The sequence below is a fragment of the Plecotus auritus genome (genome assembly GCF_963455305.1).
Source record: "Plecotus auritus genome assembly, chromosome: 2".
Taxonomy (NCBI): Eukaryota; Metazoa; Chordata; class Mammalia; order Chiroptera; family Vespertilionidae; genus Plecotus; species Plecotus auritus.
The window spans coordinates 9,156,634-9,176,047 of NC_137771.1; the positions used below are offsets into that span (position 1 = coordinate 9,156,634).

At 43.6% G+C, this 19,414-nt stretch overlaps 1 protein-coding gene across 3 annotated transcripts in view; it reads left to right on the forward strand.

Annotated features, from left to right (window-relative positions):
• The window catches only part of DDI2 (DNA damage inducible 1 homolog 2), a 42,875-nt gene extending 28,392 nt beyond the window's left edge, over positions 1–14,483 (forward strand). Inside the window, exons 8-10 of one of the 3 annotated variants that reach the window (XM_080654202.1) lie at positions 1,088–1,280; positions 4,314–4,376; positions 7,042–9,206. In XM_080654202.1, the coding sequence (XP_080510328.1) occupies positions 1,088–1,280; positions 4,314–4,330 (210 nt within the window). In that variant the 3' untranslated portion in view covers positions 4,331–4,376; positions 7,042–9,206. Of the gene's footprint in view, positions 1–1,087; positions 1,281–4,313; positions 4,377–7,041 lie in introns of those variants that run through there. The other 2 variants (XM_080654201.1, XM_080654200.1) reach the window with 2 other exon arrangements.
• The last annotated feature ends 4,931 nt before the right edge of the window (positions 14,484–19,414 follow it).

The following is a 19,414-nucleotide window of genomic DNA, read 5'->3' on the forward strand; positions in this document are numbered from 1 at the left end:
ACAGAGAGAGGGATTTGTCACTGTATTCATTCGCAGTGATATTTATATTTCTACTCCAAAGCCTAATAATTTGTTTAAAGATAAACAGCTCTTCAGTGAAGAAGCAATTAGTGTCCACTGGGTAGTAAAATTGTTCACAACAAGGTTTTATATCTAGCCAGTATTTTTTTAAAAAAATATATTTTATTGATGTTTTACAGAGAGGAAGGGAGAGGGATAGAGAGTTAGAAACATCGATGAGAGAGAAACATCGATCAGCTGCCTCCTGCACACCTCCCACTGGGGATGTGCCCACAACCAATGTACATGCCCTTGACCGGAATCGAACCTGGGACCCTTTAGTCCACAGGCCGACTCTCTATCCACTGAGCCAAACCGGTTTTGGCTCTAGCCAGTATTTTTATGTCACTATTTAAAATTCTTTTAATACTAAATTCAGTGTGCAGACTTAAGTAGAAGGAATGAGTGAATGCATGTATAAATAAAACCTATTTTATTGTCGCTGTCTTTCCTTATTTTTTTAGTTATGGTATAGACCATGGTATCTCCAATTACAGATATAAAGCATATATGTATGTAATTATCCTATATTAATTAATTATAAAAATACACAAAGATGAAATAAAGTAGAGTTTTATATAGATTGCCTTACCTTTATATCACTTTTGAGACCATTAGTACAGAGTTTAAATATAAGCTGTATGTGTAAAAAACAAACAAAATGTAAAACTGTATAAACAATATGTCTTCGTTTTATTTTAAAAAGTCACTTACATGTTTGTAAAAGGTGGGGCCATTAATTATGCCTGGCATTTTCCCAAATTTGCACAATGAACATGTATTACATTTAAACTTAGAAATGAATATACATTGTGTTAGACAAATAAGTGTGAACTGTATTCTGTAGAGATTATTCTGCTATAAACTTCATTAAACAAATTCTAAATTAACAGTGTCACCTAGGTTAAAGTTTAAATGCTTTTAGGCAAAGTTGTTTGGAACCATCTCTGTCTCTGTCCATGTTGATCATAATTTTCCTGCATGGTGTTTATCTGCTATCATCTGTCTTTGGTTTCTTCCTTCTAAGTGTTCCATTGACCTCAAGAAAAATGTACTCGTGATCGGCACCACAGGCTCCCAGACCACCTTCCTCCCCGAGGCAGAGTTACCCGAGTGTGCCCGGTTGGCATACGGGGCCGGGCGGGAGGAGGTGCTGCGGCCGGAGGAGATTGCAGACCGAGAATTAGCAGAAGCCCTTCAGAAATCCGTACAGGATGCAGGTATTTGCAGTGCCAGGCTCTTGAATACCTAACTTTTTACTGGCGGGTGAGCAGGGAAGTTGAGCTTTAGAGGGTAGGGACCTTTCCAGGTCGTGATCGGTCTCATCGTCCTGTCAGATGTGTTCTGTCCTCTCACCACCTTCTTCTGTCTCTCAGCACAACAGAGAAAACGTGGTGCTTCCAGGGCCAAGAAACAGCAATCCACTGCTGTGTGCAGGCAGAGTGGGAGCTGTTTGCTCAGGCACGTTTTGCTAGGCTTCCTGAAAAACCTTGTATTTTTTTCCTCAAGAAAATTGTAACAGTAAGCAGACACTTCCTTTTTTTTTTTTTTTTTAATATATTTTTTTATTGATTTCAGAGAGGAAGGGAGAGGGATAGAGAGATAGAAACATCAATGATGAGAGAGAATCATTTATCGGCTGCCTCCTGCACGCCCCCTACTGGGGAATGAGCCCACAACCCGGGCATGTGCCCTTGGCCGGAATCGAACCTGAGACCCTTCAGTCCGCAGGCCGACGCTCTATCCACTGAGCCAAACCGGCTAGAGCCAGACACTTCCTTTTGCGTCCAACAGTATTTCCCTGAAAATTTCTTATCCTTTTTGTAGGCCCATTTTCTTATCGACTAAAAGTGCTGCCACCACAGGAACCAACAGTAAGAAGCATCATTGAGTGTTAGTCAGCATATAGGATTATGCTGTTAATGAGGTCACAGTAGTGAGCCAGTTAGAACAGGATGTGAGCTATTGAAATGAAGTCACCCAATATGTGTGTTTTTTCCTCAGTCTGAATTGTTGTAGCCCATTTCAACCTAAAGTCCAAGCCAATTTTCTGGATAAAATGGAGGGGCAAGGTTTTGCTGAAACCCATGAGTAATTGTTCCCCATCTGTTTCAGAACAGTGACTGGGGTGCATTTTCTAGAAGCTGAAGAGAATTAACTTTTAACTTTGGGTTATTTTAAAGTCTTGAGTTGTAATTATTCATCAGTGACTAGTATCACATGTTGCATTTTTCAATATGGTGAAGTATATTGGATCTACAAGTTCAGGGACTAGCTTTCTTCCAAAGACAAAAAAGATAAGAGCTTTAAAAATAAGCAGGCAGATTTTGCCAGTGTCTGTTACTGGAGAACACCCAGTGGGTCAGCCTTGAACCTCCCTCGAATGGACATGGGTAGCAGATGGAGACTTCCGAGCTGGCCTTGTTCACAGTCTACTCCACTACCTTGTAGTTGAGATTTACATACAGACTACAGTTTCAAATGTGACTTAAGCATTTTGTAGGAAAGGGAGGATTTTGAGCAACCAAACAGAAAAAAATTCTGTTTTGTTTTGTTTTGTTTTTATCCTCACCCAAGGAAATGTTTTTTGTTTTTTTTTTTGTGTGTGTGTTTTTTTTTTTTTTTTAATATATTTTATTGATTTTTTACAGAGAGGAAGAGAGAGGGATAGAGAGCCAGAAACATCGATGAGAGAGAGACATCGATCAGCTGCCTCCTGCACGCCCCCTACTGGGGATGTGCCCACAACCCAGGTACATGCCCTTGACCGGAATCGAACCTGGGACCCTGGAGTCCCCAGGCCAACGCTCCATCCACTGAGCCAAACCGGTTTCGGCCCAAGGAAATGTTTTTATTGATTTGAGAGAGAGTGAGAGAAATCAATGTGAAAGTGAAACAGTGTCACCCAAGGAAATGTTTTTATTGATTTGAGAGAGAGTGAGAGAAATCAATGTGAAAGTGAAACATTGATCAGTTGCGTCCCCTATGCACCCCTGCCAGGGATTGAACGTGAGACCTGAGTATGTGCCCTGACCCCGAATCAACCCACACAACCTTTTGGTGTACAGGATGACACTAACCAACGAGGCGCTAGGCCACCCTGCCAGGGCAAATTCAATTTTAATCTTACCTGCAGGCAAATTGAATGAGATGGACATACCTACTTAGAATGTTTCACATTTTCTTAGTAAGTTGTCAGCTTAGTCATAATACTCTGTATTAATAAACTAGAATATATTATCATTTGTGAAACCTCTGTCCCCCCCCCCACACACACACACACACACACACACACGGTTTTGGTGCTTTTATTTAAGAAACACTAGCTGATGGTAGCAGTGCTATCTAAACCAATAACAGTTACCCTCTTTGGGTAATTACCTTTTATTAAAAAGCTTAGGAGATTAAAATAGAAACCACAGATGTTTTCAGACACAGTGAAGATGTATCCACTTTATTTTTTTATTTATTTATTTTTATTAAGGTATTATATGTGTACATATCTTACCATTGCCCCAAGATATATCCACTTTAAATGATATAAAAGAAGTGGCTCTTTACCCATGTGACCTTTTGTTGCTGATGCGTATTGGCTTGTGCTGTTTGTAATGTTGAAGTAATGAGGTAATTCTACAACATGAGGTTCTATTTGTTTGGGACATTGACTTCCCAGTATCATCAAAGTCAAAACTCTGGACATAAAAGGTGAAATTATTTTTGCTAAAAACTGCTTCTTTGGTGGCTACTCATTACCAAAGTATCTTTTCTACTAGTTGAAAAAATAATTCAGAGTAAGAGCTGTATCTGATCTGTTTGGATTGAAAGATAAAGAAGTTAAGTCAAGCTGGATAACCATGTTTGGTTTGTATTTCTTCTGTAAGTCTCAACTGAGAAAGGAATTTGGAAAGGGACATTATGTGTGTTCACTTACCCTGTACTCCATAGAGGATGTCCATGTCACGTAATTCTGTGCATGGGCCTACCTCTTTTCACCTGTCTGACGTGTTTGCCCATGAATTTTCTGTGTGTAAATTAATTCTTTCCAAGTTCTATTAAAAATCTGTTGAAGTTGACACATTATTTTATGTATTGTGGGAGAATTCTTTTGATGTCCAAACTACAGAAACATTCCCCAGCTTTGACTGCCAGTTCCTGAGGTTAAAGATGGCCAAGGAATGGAGACTATAACCCCGCATGCTGTGTGGTTTGCATTGTTAACCCAAGTTTGCTTGTCTGTTTCCTAATTCAAACAGAGCGTCAGAAGCCATGATGCATGTAGTGTGTGTGTACTGCAGCTGGAGTGGGCCCCAGACCAGGTATTTATAGACACTGCCTAAGCCTTCCATCAGTCGTCTGTGGTCTATATCTGCAGCAGTTTTGGAATTTAGCGTCCGTCATTCACCATCTCACCTTGTTTAATCTGGTTACAACTAGCCTGTATGTGTTTGTATGTTAGCATACATACACATCTAAACATAATTTCTTATTTAAAATTTTATCAATTATTAGAACAGTCCAAGGGGGAAATCCCAGAAAAGCAATGTCCATCTGACTGACCATTGTGACTGTCAAATCAAGAATGTCAGCCTCCCAGCCCTTCGTTGGATAACTAGTCTGTTAGGGATTTCATAGACCTGGAAAACTGGCACTTCTTTTTGCACATGACTGCACACAGCTACCTGGAGCTATAGAGCGGTAGAAATGTTCATTCTGTTGAAGAAGAAATGGAAACAGGCCAGGTGACTTGTGCAGGGTCACAGAGTCAGTAATAAAGGTGGGACTGGCGTTTTATACTCCCGAGACCCTGCTTTTGCCTCTCCCTGGCCGGACCCATTTCCCCACCCTCCCTCTTTCCCCGCAGTGTAAACGTGGCCATTGTCAGCCTGAGCATATTGGCGGATCTATCAAGAGGAGGAAAATCAGTCTTTTAAACTATCAACCTCGGACTTGATAGGGATTCGCAGGCTGGTTGTAATGAGATACATGGGACTTAATTTCTTCTTTCTTTTTCTTGAAAGGCTGGGTTAAAAGGCATAGTGTAATTATTCTTCATATTCATTGTCCTCATCATCTTCTCCTATCTGATGGTACTGACCCAGTCCTCCCCTGCATTTAGGACTTAGGCCAGTGAAACTGACCTTCTCAGCTACAGGAGGACTGTATGCTACTTTCGTAGTGAGTACAAAATACACTCAGGCCGTGTTCACCTTGACCTTACCCAGTTGTTAAAACTGTTATCAGTTGCCAGAAGACCGTTATCATTCTGCCCCAGCCCAATGCTGTTGGCATGGGTATTTCACTATAATGCGTCTTTCCTGTTCACAGTAACTCAACATTGAATCTTTTCAGAGTCAGCCTTAGAGATTGACAAGTAAAACTAATAACTGTTTTTAGACTCTAAGGCAGCCGTGGGCAAACTAAGGCCCGCGGGCCGAATCCGGCCCGTTTGGCTGTTCTATCCGGCCCGCGGAGCCGAAAGAGCGCAGGGTTCTCTTGCTCTCCCCTCCGCTCCTTTACTTTGAATTTATATTAGTTCACACAAACACTCCATCCATGCTTTTGTTCCGGCCCTCCGGTCCAGTTTAAGAACCCATTGTGGCCCTTGAGTCAAAAAGTTTGCCCACCCCTGCTCTAAGGGATATGGCTTGCACTGAGATAAATGCTGTTTTCCTGTTTACCACTAAACTATAAGTAAGACTGTTTCATAGAAGCCTGTCACTCCCTGGCATAGTGCTTCATCGTCTCGTGCTGTTAACCAGTGTTGTGTCAGAATGATCTAGAGCCATTTGAACTGGAACCACATTGCTTCATGACTTCTTAAGTCAAGATCAAGCCCCCACGTTGGACACTAACGTTGAGCATGAAGCAACTGAGTTGTATCTGCCCTAATAGATTGTATTGTGAAGTCATTTTGTTACCAGCCTTTGACTTTTGAAGATTGTATAATAACTGCATAGAAGACAGCTTTTAACTGATCAGTGGCAAAAAGAGAGTTGGAACCTATGTTTCATGACAGCATGTTTCCACTGAGGTAATGTTTAACCCTGCCATCTTGTGTGACTGGTCAGAAAGCTACAATGGGTCTATCGTCATTGCCTATTGAAAACTCTCTCCCTCCACTGCCCGAACTACCTGCACCCCTGCTCCCTTGCCCTTAACATACTTAAATGTTCTTACTTAGTTATACTATTTCGTGTGATAAAAGTAACTGATAATCTTTTTATTTGGTAAGATGATGATTGGGACTTAATCTGTTCGGTCTTTAGCTTTACTTTTGTTCTCCCAGTCCACGCTCACACAGTTTTATTGTTATATTGGGGAAGTTTGGATAGAAATAAATAGAATGCTTACCTTTCTGTCTTCTGGAGATCCCCAAGCATTACATTCTTCTTTCTCTTTATAATTCCTGCTCTGACCCAGATGATATGCCTGGTTTAGACTTCTCATTTACAACCTCACTGAAAGTATGTTGGCATGAGAATCATTCTACTCAGAGAGCTTCAGAATTTGTAATGTGCTTAAGAATTACCGGAGGAGCTCATTGGAAATGCAAGTTCCTAGGTTTACTCCCAAGAAAGTGTCCCAGAATGTGCGTGCTTAGCAAACATCCCAGTGATTTTAGGACAGTGGTGGAGAACACACTGGGGAAAGTATCCCAGGGTTCTGAACTCCCTAAGAATAAAGGTACTGAAGTGGCCTTCAGTCCTGAGCACAAACCAGCCATCGTGTGTCTGTTTATTAATGATACTTAAAATACTGAATGCAGTATGCATCTCTTATTAAGAACAGTCCTACCTCTTATTTTCATGCTGTGATGTTAAATTGTCTACCACAGTGGGAATGGTTCTTGTGCAAGTTTGTGAATAGAAGCAAACCCAAGTTTAAGGACCTGTCCTGTCATGTTTAGATTTGTATCCTCTGGTAATTTAGTGGCCTTCGTAACCTGCTGATCTCTTTTCCTTTCCCTTTCGTTCCATATAGAGAAAAGTGGTGAAGAAACTACCTCACGGGGAATGTCATCGTTACCAACTTCAGATGGATTTAACCATCCGGCCCGTCCTTCAGGACAGAGTCCTGAGATTGGTAATCCTGCGGGTCTCGCTCACTCTGTCTCTGCTTCAGTCTGCCCCACCAAGCCCAGTGACCCAGACAGCATCTCACCGAACGCTGTGAAGGCCTCAAAGGCTACCACTGAATTCCAGATACCCTCTGAAAAGAAAGCGCATCTTCCTCTACAGGCTGTCTCTGGTCCCGCTTCTCCAGCAGACTGGAGTCCGGCTGTGCCCTGGCAGAATTCACCCGAGGATGCCACTGTTGCCGAGAATCTGGAGCCATCTCCTGCTGAAAGAAGCACCCAGAGCCTCATCTCTCCTCTCCACCCAACACAGGAAGTGTCCGTCACAGCGACTAGGATGCAAGAACCACAGAGGTTTCTGGGTAGAAAGGGTTGGCATCCAGAATGTCAGACTCTGAGTCAGGTGAACGGCCTTCAGCGGCAGGAGGAACCAGGGAATGGACAGCATGAGGTTGTACAGCAGAAAGCACCACATGACCGAGAACATCTTTGTAACAAGGGGGACCTTGAACTTCTTGGAGAAAGGCAACAGAATCAACCAGAAAGCGTGGATATGGAAGCTGCAATGAAAGGAGACAGGCTGCGGCAGGACATGGACCTCCCAGGTGTACAGAACAGTCCGCCCTCAGGGTGCTCTGACTGCTCCAATTCAGAGACACTTATGGAAGTGGATGTAGCTGAACAGCCCCCACCTGCTGTGCTTAGCTTGGCAGGCGGTCAGAATGCCACTGTCAAGAGCGTCAGTGCATCTGATCTCACCTTCGATAACCCCTTGATGGAAATGGAAACCTCAAAGTGCAACCCTTCACCTGAAATCTTGAGTAGTTCCATTTCCACTCAGAATTTACAGCTCCCGGAAAGTAATGTGGAAATGTCTGGGACAAATGGAGACTGCGAGAATTGCTCCCCCGCCGTAAGTCTCTGTGACAGTTGTCAGCCCTCTGTGGAGCCAGCAGAGGAATCTTGCTCCTCCATCACAGCAGCCTTGAAGGAACTTCAAGGACTTCTGGTCACTAGTAGTAAACCAGCTTCAGAAATTACATCGGAAGAAGTTACCTGTCAATCAGAAACAGTAACTGAGGGCCAAACAAGTCTGGGGGTCCTTTCTGAAAGATGGAGCCAGAGTGAACAGTGTTCACAGGTCTCCTTTCATCAGGCCACATCTGTTTCAGTAAAGACAGAAAAATTAGTAGACAATTCAGCTGGCACTGGAATGGAAGATGTAGAAGATATTAACTTCAGGGGTCCAGCTGATGGCCTAGTAACTGACTCGGAAGGTGCCCCCCAGTCTACAGAATCAGTAAATGAGAGCAGTTCTGTCATTCTAGCCTCAGCTAAAACGTCTAATCAGTTACACTGCACCTTAGGTGTAGAAATTTCACCAAAACTTCTAGCAGGTGAGGAGGATGCACTCAATCAGACTTCGGAGCAAACTAAGTCCTTGTCATCCGATTTCCTATTGCTTAAAGATTTGGGTCAGGACACACAGAATCCAGTGACAGATGGGCCTGAGACCAGAGAAGATGTCTGTCCTGAAGCTGCAGGGCCACTTGTTGAACTTGAGCCACCTACCAGCTATCCATCATCAAGTCCCTCCATTCTTCCACCGTTACTTTTTCCTGCTGCAGACATTGACCGGATTCTCCATGCCGGCTTTACTTTGCAGGAAGCTCTGGGGGCTTTGCAACAAGTTGGTGGAAATGCAGACCTTGCACTTCTTATTTTGCTAGCAAAGAACATTGTAGTTCCTACGTAACCATGGAAAAGTGGGCTAGACCATACTCCATTCCCTTGGGAAAAAAAGCTATTATACACACAAACACACACTCACCACACATACAGTATATGTACTAGTAGAAACGTGCAAGCAGAATGTTGAGCCAGATTTTTTTTTTAAGATTTTTTTTCAGCCAAAGTAATTTATGATCTCTTGTCTGATGAATTTGTCTATTTGTTAAAATTTGGGCCTTTTTAAATGTAATGGCAGTATATGTATACAAAAGCTTTTTATTCTCATTAAGATGATGTATTCTGGAATAAAATTGATGGCTTTGTGTTTAGCATACCATTTTAGAATGAGAGTGAGTCCTTGAGAAGCAGAAGCCCTGAGAAATCCCACCACCCATGCAGCTAAGAGCAGCTCAAGTTCACACTTTGGCTGTGTCTGTGCCACAGGCAAGGTATGGCTTGTTGGTTCCATTGTCAACTTACAAACTTTTTGATCACATAGTTTGGGTGTTCGGAATTCTACTCAGTGCTCTGTGTATTATGACTCATCACTTATAACAGGAAAATTGAAGAGTAATTGAATAATATGGCCTGGCGTGGTTTATGGTTAGGATTTGACATTTTAAAGGCATGAATCGGGAGGGTTTAAAACTTGAGTTACTTTGTACATCATAGGTTGCTGCATGGATGCCACCTTGGATGGGGTATTGTAGGGGCATTGACATTAGAGTGAAACATGGTGCTACCCAGATTTAAAAAAGGAACCAATCTGGAATTCCATTTGCATATGTCTTGGTGATGTTTCAAGAACTGTGAGTGAAAAATAGTGACCTAAACACGAATTTACTAGCGATTGGGTTTGCTAGCATCTCACTGATCACACTTCAGCCCTCAATGACAAATGATGATCTCGAGTTCAGCTAATGGGCTGATTGTCAGCAGTGTATTTCCTTTCTAAATTCATCTTCTACTAGGAAGTTCTTCTGAAGCTCAGTGTGAGCTGTGATCTGAGTGAACTAGTGAAGTGTGAACCGTGCCGCTGGGTCGTCATGGTGCTTGGAACGTTCCGTCTGTTTGGCGAGTGTGCTTCATGGCAATAGAAATAAGTAGTAATGGCAGTTTCTGACTCAAGTGGCCTTTTACTAGATGGTTGGTAGTGTATTCCATCCCCTTCTTTTCTCAGGAGTTTCTTTTATTAAACAAGATTCATCACATTTGTGTTTACCGTGTCAAATTAGAGTGGGGCATAGTGTCTCGATCGATGTATTTATTGTGGCCTTTCACTAGATGAGGACTAGCCTTGGAAATCCCTGTCCTGTGGGCCCCACTGTGCAGTAATCCTACTGGAAAGACACCTGCTCTCTTCTGGCCCCAGAAGGAATCGGAAATCTTGTTTTATTGGAAAGAATTTTGAGCATGATAATTCCCAGTGCCGGGTTACAGTTTGCAATGTGTTTGAAACAGAACCTTTGAAATGGTGATTTGTGAACTTAGTGTTAAGTGATTTTGTCTAAAGTCTGACTCTTCTTTAAAAGCTTATTCTTTCCATCAAAATTCAAGTCATTTAGCACAATCAAAATGGAGGCTCATATCTCAGGAGTTTTTGGCATTTTAATTTGTGGCTACTTCAGGCATTTCTCTTGTACCCTATTCCATCTTCTCTTGGCTGTGCTGTTTGTGTGTGTGTGTGTGTGTGTGTGTGTGTGTGTGTGTGTGTGTTAGGAGACTTTAGTAACGGGATGGAACATCACCTAGATCCGGCACGATCCTCTGAAGTCAGGGTTGTGACAAGTTGTAGTTAACTGTTTTCAAGAGGGCGCTCAAAACAACAGGCGAGGCAGGTTGTCTTCAAAATGTCCTTTAGACAATCACATGCTGCAGGCCCTTTCGCCCGCCCTACACCAAAGATGTAAGGTGCATTAGGAAACTGCTTGTAGGGTTTCTGTCAGCCACCTCCGAGACCTGTGACTGGGGCAGCATTGGTGGCAGTGCAAAGGGCTCCTTATATTTGCTTTGTGGGTGGTGATTGGGAATTTATTCTGAGTTTATAAATCTTTAGGGCCACAGAGTGGTGGGTGGGGTGGAGGAACTTCGCAATGACAAGAAGGCCTGTGTGAAGATGGGCCTCACTGTGAGCAGGCAGCAGGCACCGCCCAGAGGCGTGGCCACTGTCGTTGCACAGTGTGGAGACTGGGGAATCAGTCCCAAAGATGGAATATGGGAGATCCGTCCGGAAAAGGCTTCATTGCAATAGCGTTTAAGTGTGGTTATTTATGATTAGGCCTGTAGGTGTCCATGTATTCTTGTTAGGAATACTTTGAGGGAACTTAACCCAAATATCCTTGTCCTTTTCCATCATTTATTTTCCAATGTAAAGTTGCTTTTTATTTCTAAGATCTTATTTCCTGTCCGTCGTGTTTTTTTTTTTTTAGGGAAGTTAGGTGGTTGGTATTGTGAGGGTTTTGAGTCATTTGTAAGTTCAGAAGTTCTAGAGTGCGACACTAGTGAACCTTCACTGGCAGTTTTTAATCAAAGTGCAGAAATTAGAGATGAACTTCTCTAAGAATCAGATAAAATCATGGTGAAACTCCTGGTTGCCAGCAGAACTGGTAAGGGCCAGCCCGACCAGTAATGGGCCCCTTATCGGGCGGCTCCTTGGCCATTACCAGTCCCGGACAGCGGTCTGGTTAGTGGTCACCTCCAGGGCTGGTCTGTTTATTCACCAGAGCGGAGGAGATTTTTATGTGTAACTTCTGCATTTCTCCTTAAGCTGGTTCCTGTGTGTAAGAATGTGTTTGGTAACCAGACACCTCTATCTACGTTACAGATTTTGCCCGTTGAAGGTGATAGGAATTATTTCCACTTGTACCTGGTTAGGCCCCCAGACGGCAGCCAGTAGCCTTCATCCCAGAGTTTGGGCTTTATCCCTACACATAAAGATTACCAATTGCTTGGTGAAGGGAACTGGATAGACGGTGAGTGTGTGTTAAGGCTATTTTGCCTTGCAGCCTACCCCTCGTGTTTCTCCTTAAAATACTTAGCCAGCAAGATGGTCGCATGAAAATGGAAAGATACATGAGGCTTCATGTCACTGATTTCATTATAACCATTTCGAGTGGAATCTGCCTGTTCTTCCTTAGCACTTCCGTCTCTAGTAAAAGCCATGAAAATGTTGGTTTACCCGCCAGCTCTTGTGTATATATACGTGTGTGCTTGACAAATACCCTACAGTTAGCTTTACATAGATTAAAAAGCAAACGGTTTTCATATCTACAGATATAGTCTTCACTTGTGGCTTTTACCCCCCTCTGTATATAAAGAACAGCCTTACAACTAAGTGGCCAGGAATTGCAGTGTTTTCCGATTTCCTTGCCTTACCTGTTTGACACCTGCCCGGAGGGTAAACAGGATACTTGAACGGTTAAATATTCCAAAGTTGTTATCGCTGGTAACATCGGAAGAGAAGCTGATTGGATAATGCCTTCTGCCATTCTCCAGCACAAATTCCAAAAAGCCACGTTTCTCCTTTGAATTTGGTGACTTAAGTGTACTCTGTGGCTTTACTAGAAAAAAAGTTTCCCATTCCCATCCCAGAAGATGACTGTTCCCTTTCGTGTTAGGAGTTCCATAAAGTAAAAAGAGCTTTTCCTCTGAGAGAATTTCAAGTGCCAGTTCCTCTTCACAAAATAGATTGAAAACTTGAGAACGGGAAATGTAAAACGGGCTCAAGTCCTGCTCCTCGGTGGGCCCTCAGTAGGTGTCACTAGGAGTTCGTTGCATAAACTAAAGAACTTCAGGTGAACCTTTGATGTGCTTGATCTTCTCTTGTGCCTTAGTTTCTCCAAATAGCAGAGGCATCTCATTTTGGTGGGAAATGAAAAGTATGGGAGCTCCATTGAAAGTGGCCCTCCTGAAGATAGGGGGCACACATGGGGTGGCCTTGAGGCTCACCGTTAGTGTTCATTAAGAATTGTCCTGCAACAAGTCATTTGGCAGAACTAATTGAAGAGAGAAGGTATTCAGAAATGAGTTCATGCTGGGGGGTTGGGGGGGAGAAGTACAAGTAAGTGGAAGATTACCCTTGCACGCAGGGTAGAGAGATGACGGAGTGTGCTGTAGCATCCTCCGAAATCCCCCCGAGCATGGCTGCTCAGAACACTGACCATCGGGGCCAACAGGACTTAGACGGTTCTGCAGGGCTTGCTGTTCCAAAGCAGCTGAGTGCAATGTGTGAAAATGGGGACCTAGAGCAGGACATCTGGCAAGCAAGGGTGTGGGACCAGTGATGGGCAGAATTTATAAGAGGATTCAAGGCTCTAGCAAACCTTTATATGGGACAGCTCCGTCAAAAGGACATTCTTAAACCCATTTAAATGTCATCACTTGTGATCCTGCGGCATACAGGGAGGATTTCTGGACTTTTAACTGCTGGTGATTCGGGTTTACAGTGAGTTATGTATTGGTGATTGGTAACCTAAACCCTCTGGGGGCTCTAAGGTGAGAGGCTATAGCTGATACGTTTTAGGACACAATCTTATAGAACGAAATCTGCAGAGAGAATGGTTCAAGGACGTAGAAGTTAGAAAATATTTTTGCCTAAAACTAAGCAAACTACAAAAACCTGGAATGGAGGCGTGGAATACAAAATTAGGATAATGCTTACAGAACAATATCCCTTTAAATATGTACCATACGGTTTTCATTAGCTGACTTGAGGAAGGGGCATGCTGGGATTTTTTTCCTGGGAAATACATGTCTGATGGGAAATGATGCTGTTTACCAGGCGTTTGTTTTACACACAACCTTGAATGAATGCATCTGTGGCTTAAGGCAGTCAGATTGGTTTATTTCTAAATTCCTCTGGTCTGAGGTTACCTGATACCAGACTTCTTTTTCCTTCCCTGAAGGCTCCACAGCTGAGTTAATGCCACCCATCTGTGACCTTTCCCTCTGAGTGATTATATTTCCATTCTCTATTCTTTTTATCATTCTTTTGAGATAGTTCTGGCGATAAACTCAGAGCAATTCAGCATAGAAATTGCATTTGCCTTTTTCACCGCACCTCTGATGGAAGTTAACTTACTCATTTCAGTTCTAAAACTCATCTTAATGGCAAGTTGGGCCAATGGCCTTTGCACTCAAGGTTTGTTTACCAGTTTTGTAGCCATATTTGGCAAATCTGAGCGAATAGAAATGGCTCTTTTCCCCCTTATTTGTTCTTGCTATTGCTCATGCTTTCCTGACTTTTCTTCACACTTTGAGACTACTGCATCTTATAAGAACTGGGCTGATTGGCAAAATAGGCTTGCCAATAGCTCAGTCTCTCCCATAATGCTTTGGTTTTGAGAGTTGGGAAACTCTGAGAACTTAAGGGAACCAAACTCAGGAATCCCAAAGTTGGTTGCGTTGTGCCATTGGTTTAGGGGCTGGGCATAGGACCAGTCTGTAGCTGAGTGAACTAGATGCATTTGGGTTTGAGTTTGTGTCACGTAATGAAATGTAAGTCAGCCCTAAATAATCAAAACACTTTATTTTCTTTTTTTTTTTAATAGGAACTTTCTGAAGAAAAGTGATGTGTAAAACATTTGATATTTAAGACAATAAAGTTTTTATCATAAGACTCTTGTTTGGTCCATTTCTTTTCAATTGAGATAGTTAATTAATTCGTATCCCTGTCTCTTATCTCCCTGCCCCTTTAAATAACTTCTACCCAGGCTCTGACTTGTCATGCGCCTGAAACCCAGAAGAAATGGGCATCTCCAAGCCACTAAAGTAACTTGCAGATAACCATTGCAGGAGGGTAGCTGTTGCTGTTCAGGTGTGCACTGTGGCTCCACGTGGGCAGTTGATGCAAAGGAATAGAAACGCGCGATGGGGTACTGTGGTTCCGTCTCCGGAGCCGGGCTGCTTGGGTTTGAATTTCAGCTTTGCTCCTTACTGGCCGTGTGACTGGGTAAGTTACCTAACCTTTCTGTACCCGTTTCCTCTTCTGTAAAATAGGGACAGTTGGAGGTCACAGGGATTAAACAATACGTATAAAGTCCTTAGAAAATTACTGGCACATTGTAAGTGCTCATTAGGTATTAACTAGTATCCACTGCATCACGCAAGATTTGAGGATGCTAAAGGAAATTTCCGGAAGTCGGGCAACTCCAGCAGTGATGTGTGGGAAGGGAGGGCTCAGTCACTAAGGACCCTAGGCTACCAGGGTTCTGCCCTTTTCAGCGACGTGGCTTCCAAGATTACTTTGGACGCCCACATGTAGCTGACATACCAGGAAAAGAGAATGCGTTCAGTGAAGTTTTTATGCCAGGCCTGGAAGGGGTGTTCACTTCTCTACCGCATTTCACAGGCTGAAACTTGGTCGCATGGCCATGCCACACTGTAGGGGAGGCTGTGAGGGCTGATCAACGTGTGTGCCCGAGGAGATGAGCACAGTGTGGTGGTCAGCCAGCAGTCCTCCACCTTCACCTCAGGCATGGATCACACACAGCCTTTCTCCCAAGTGGAACGCCCTGTGCCCCACCCAGGCATGCCACTGGCCTCCGTCTAGAATCCTGTGCGATGCCCTATTCTTCAGGTCTCGCTTGTGGCTTCTTAAGGTCTGACAACTGGAGGTACCTTAACTGCTCCTACCCGTATACAAGTGTTGGCGCGGGGACAGACAGCTGCAGTAGAAATTCATAAAAGTGCTAAATTATCAGCTTATACTGCATCCCTGCTCACAGCTGTTGGTGTGGGAATGGGATTAAGCAAGTATATCGATCCTTATCTGTGGCTTTTGTCCTTGAAAATCTTACAGCTAGGGTGAGTTGGTTCCTCCTAGAAAGTTCCTAAGGCCAACATCATTTTTCCTCTTCTGCCTCAGGAATCTGAAGTGCCCTGAGCCCCAGATCCTCCACCCCCAACTGCTCCTCTCACCGTCTTCCCGGGAGAAGTAGGTGGCAGCTTCATCCTTCCGGTTGCTCTCTCAAACCTTGACTACTTGCACACCCTGCATCCAATCCACCCTAAGTCCTGTTGGCTCCACTTCAAAGTCTATTCGAAATCTGATCCTTTCTAGAGCCTTGGTCCCAGGCACGGGCACCTCTCAGCTGGGTTACTGCAGGAGGTCTCCCTGCTCCTGCCCTTGTCTGCCTGCATTCCCTTAGAACAGCTGCCAGCACGAGCTGGGACCCTCCAGTGAGTCCCGTCTCAGAGTAAAGCCACAGTCTTTCAGTGCCCCAAGGCCGCTATTACCTCTGCCTTTACCTCCCGCTTCCCTCCCCCTGACCGAGCTTGACCTCACCATGACCTCACCCTCAGGACCTCTGTATTTGTCTCTCTTCTGGAATGCTCTTTCCCCAGGCACCTCTCGCTTCCTTCAGGTCTTGACTCAGATATCACCTCAGTAACGTCTTCTCTGGCTACTTTTTCTAAAATTGTAGCCACCCACTCCTCTTCCTATGTCACTTCCCTTATTCATTTTCCTCAGCCGTGACCCCACTACCCAACACACTCTGCATGTCATTTCTCTACCTAGTTTATTGTCTTCCTCCCCCATTAAAACAAGGTCTGTGAGGTAGGGATTTACATCTGTCCTTTTCGCTGCTATATCCCCAGTGCCTGATGCATAGTAGGGTTTTGAATGAATAAATCCGTGAACACCGTTACACTGCCTCAGTTTCTCAGCTCAGGGGCCCTAAGGGTTTGTTGTACCATAAGTGGGGTGACAGCAGAACTGGGTTGTTGAGGTCAGTTTGCAGGTTTTAGGGATTCTAGACCAGAATGACTGTTGAGTTTGAGTAGTACAGGTTTTTGTGTGTGTGTGTTTTATATATATATATATATATATATTTTAATTGATTTTAGAGAAGGGAGAGGGAAAGAGAGAAACATCAATGATGAGAGAGAATTATTGATTGGCACACCCCCTGGTGGGGATCCAGCCCACAATCCGGGCATATGCCCTGACCAGGAATTGAACCAGTGACCTCTTGGTTCCTGGGTCAATGCTCAATCGCTGAAGCCACACCCCACTGGGCTAATGTGGGTTTTAAAAGACAGATGACATTCTGAGGTTAGTAAGCTTGCAGGCATATATGTGAAGTAGTACTTTTTATTATATCCAAATATAAGACTAATTTGAAATATTGACAAACTGTACCTCTCTGCTAATGACTGTACAGACTGACCGTAGTTCTTCATCCACTATCTTCCTAAAACCGAAAGGCCCAAATCGGGTACAACGGGAAGCAGCCTTCTATCGGTCCCTGTTTTTTTTATGGCCTTTTAATTCTGTAGATAGCTAAAAAAATTTCTGCATCCCTTTGAGTTAGAAAATTCATCAGAAGATACTAATTCAATAAACATTGAGTCATGTGCCAGATTGCAGGAACCGAGCAAAGATGCCTATTCCCATGGACCTTACATGACAGCAGTCTCTTTGAATAATGATGAAACAAAATGCCAAGTAATAAATTCTATGGTGAAAATTGACTAGATTGGTATGATGGAAGGAACTAGAGACTACTTAATGTTGAGTAATCAATGAGAAGGTCTTCTGAGAAGCTAACCTTTAACATTAGAGTGCCAAGTGAGGATTTGGGATGTTTTAGGTTAGGTTAGGCTGAGGGGAACAAAGAGACCTAAAATTTCCAAAATTTATAACCACAAAAGTTTTGATCTTGCCTGTGTGACAGTCCAAGACAAGTGTTCCTGTTTGATGGGCAGCTCTCCTCCACTAGTGATTCAGGGAACCAGGCTCTTTACATCTTGTAAGTCCAACATCCTCTTTGCTTCATAAACAGCATGGAGAAGCCCAGCCTAGAAGTGGATCACTTCATTTCTGTTCATGCTGTGCTGGGGAGAACTTGATAGTAGAGCCTTGCCTGTTGCTAAGGAGGCTGGGAAATGTAGTCCAGCACTGCCTGACTACAATGCCATCACTGTGGAGAGAGCAGATTTGGGTGAACAGCTAGAGGCCTCTGCCATGCTGTGAAGACTAGCCCAGCAAAGGCCCTCAGATGTGTACACACTGGCATGTTTGAGAAACAAGGTTGGTGGGGACTGGCACACACCAGCAGAAATTAGGACATGCGTCAGGGAGGGAGGCGGGATCTAATCGGCTATGGCCTTGGAGGCCGGAGAGAAGAGTATGGATGTCAGTCCAGATGCTATGACCGGAAGCTGTTGGAGGCTTTTAAGCCAGGAGGTTGGGTGATATCCCAATGTTCACCAACCCCATCTTGCTGACTGGATGGTAATGAGGGAGGGACTGATGTTCAACATTTTAAAATTTCCACTCAGCCCGCCTTCCTGTGGTTCTGGATGATGTCCGTTCTGTCTTTTAGTTGTAGTTTTGAAATGGTTGTGCGAGGCAGCAGTTTAGGTGCTTACCTATGCCGCCATCTTGGTTTCTCCCCTTGATGTTCAACATTTTAAAATAAACTCACCTAGAGTCCGGCCAGCAAGGTTCAGTGGTTGAGCGTCAATCTATAAACCAGGAGGTCAGGTTTCGATTCCAGGTCAGGGCACATGCTCAGGTTGTGGGCTCGATCCCCAGTGTGGGACGTGCAGGAAGCAGCTGATCAATGATTCTCTCTCATCATTGATGTTTCTATCGCTCCCTCTCCCTTTCCCTCTCCCTTCCTCTCTGAAACCAATAAAAATATCTTTTAAAAATAAAATCACCTAGATTAAAGCTGCCTTGTTTTGGTTTACTCAGTCCTAGAGCTGTAGATTACACTGCTGTTATGTATAACCAGCCCCTCCTACCTCCCTCTCTCAGATGGAATCAGCTTCACAAGCCTGTTGGACAGGAAATATAGGGTGTCCCCCAAAAATGTATACAAACATTTGAATAATTATAAAGGTAGTGTTTATTAAAATACATTTCAGCCTTAGCTGGTTTAGCTCAGTGGATAGAACGTCAGCCTGCGGACTGAAGGGTCCTGGGTTTGATTCTGGTCAAGGGCACATGCCTGGGTTGCAGGCTCGATCCCCAGTGGGGTGGGGGGGCGTGCAGGAGGCAGCCAATCAATAACTCTCTGTCATTGATGTTTCTAATCTCCCTCTCCCTCTCTGAAATCAATTAAAAAATATTTTTTAAAAATACATTTCAGCCAAAACCGGTTTGGCTCAGTGGATAGAGCGTCAGCCTGCGGACTGAAAGGTCCCAGGTTCGATTCCGGTCAAGGGCATGTAACTTGGTTGCGGGCACATCCCCAGTAGGAGGTGTGCAAGAGGCAGCTGATCGATGTTTCTCTCTCATCGATGTTTCTGACTATCTATCCCTCTTCCTTCCTCTCTGTAAAAAATCAATAAAATATATTAAAAAAAAATAAAAATAAAAATAAAAATACATTTCATTTTCAAAATTGAGCTTACAGCTGTTACAGTATGTATACATTTGGGGGGACACCCTATATTTATTCCCCGCTTTGGAAACAAATATATTTGCCTTGAGTTGGGGGGAAAGAGAGGAATTAGTCCCTTAAGCCATCCTGCACTTTTTTTACAGTCCTGTCCAATGACCTTTTAAGGATGTGGTAGGATGAAGGTGCCAGAATT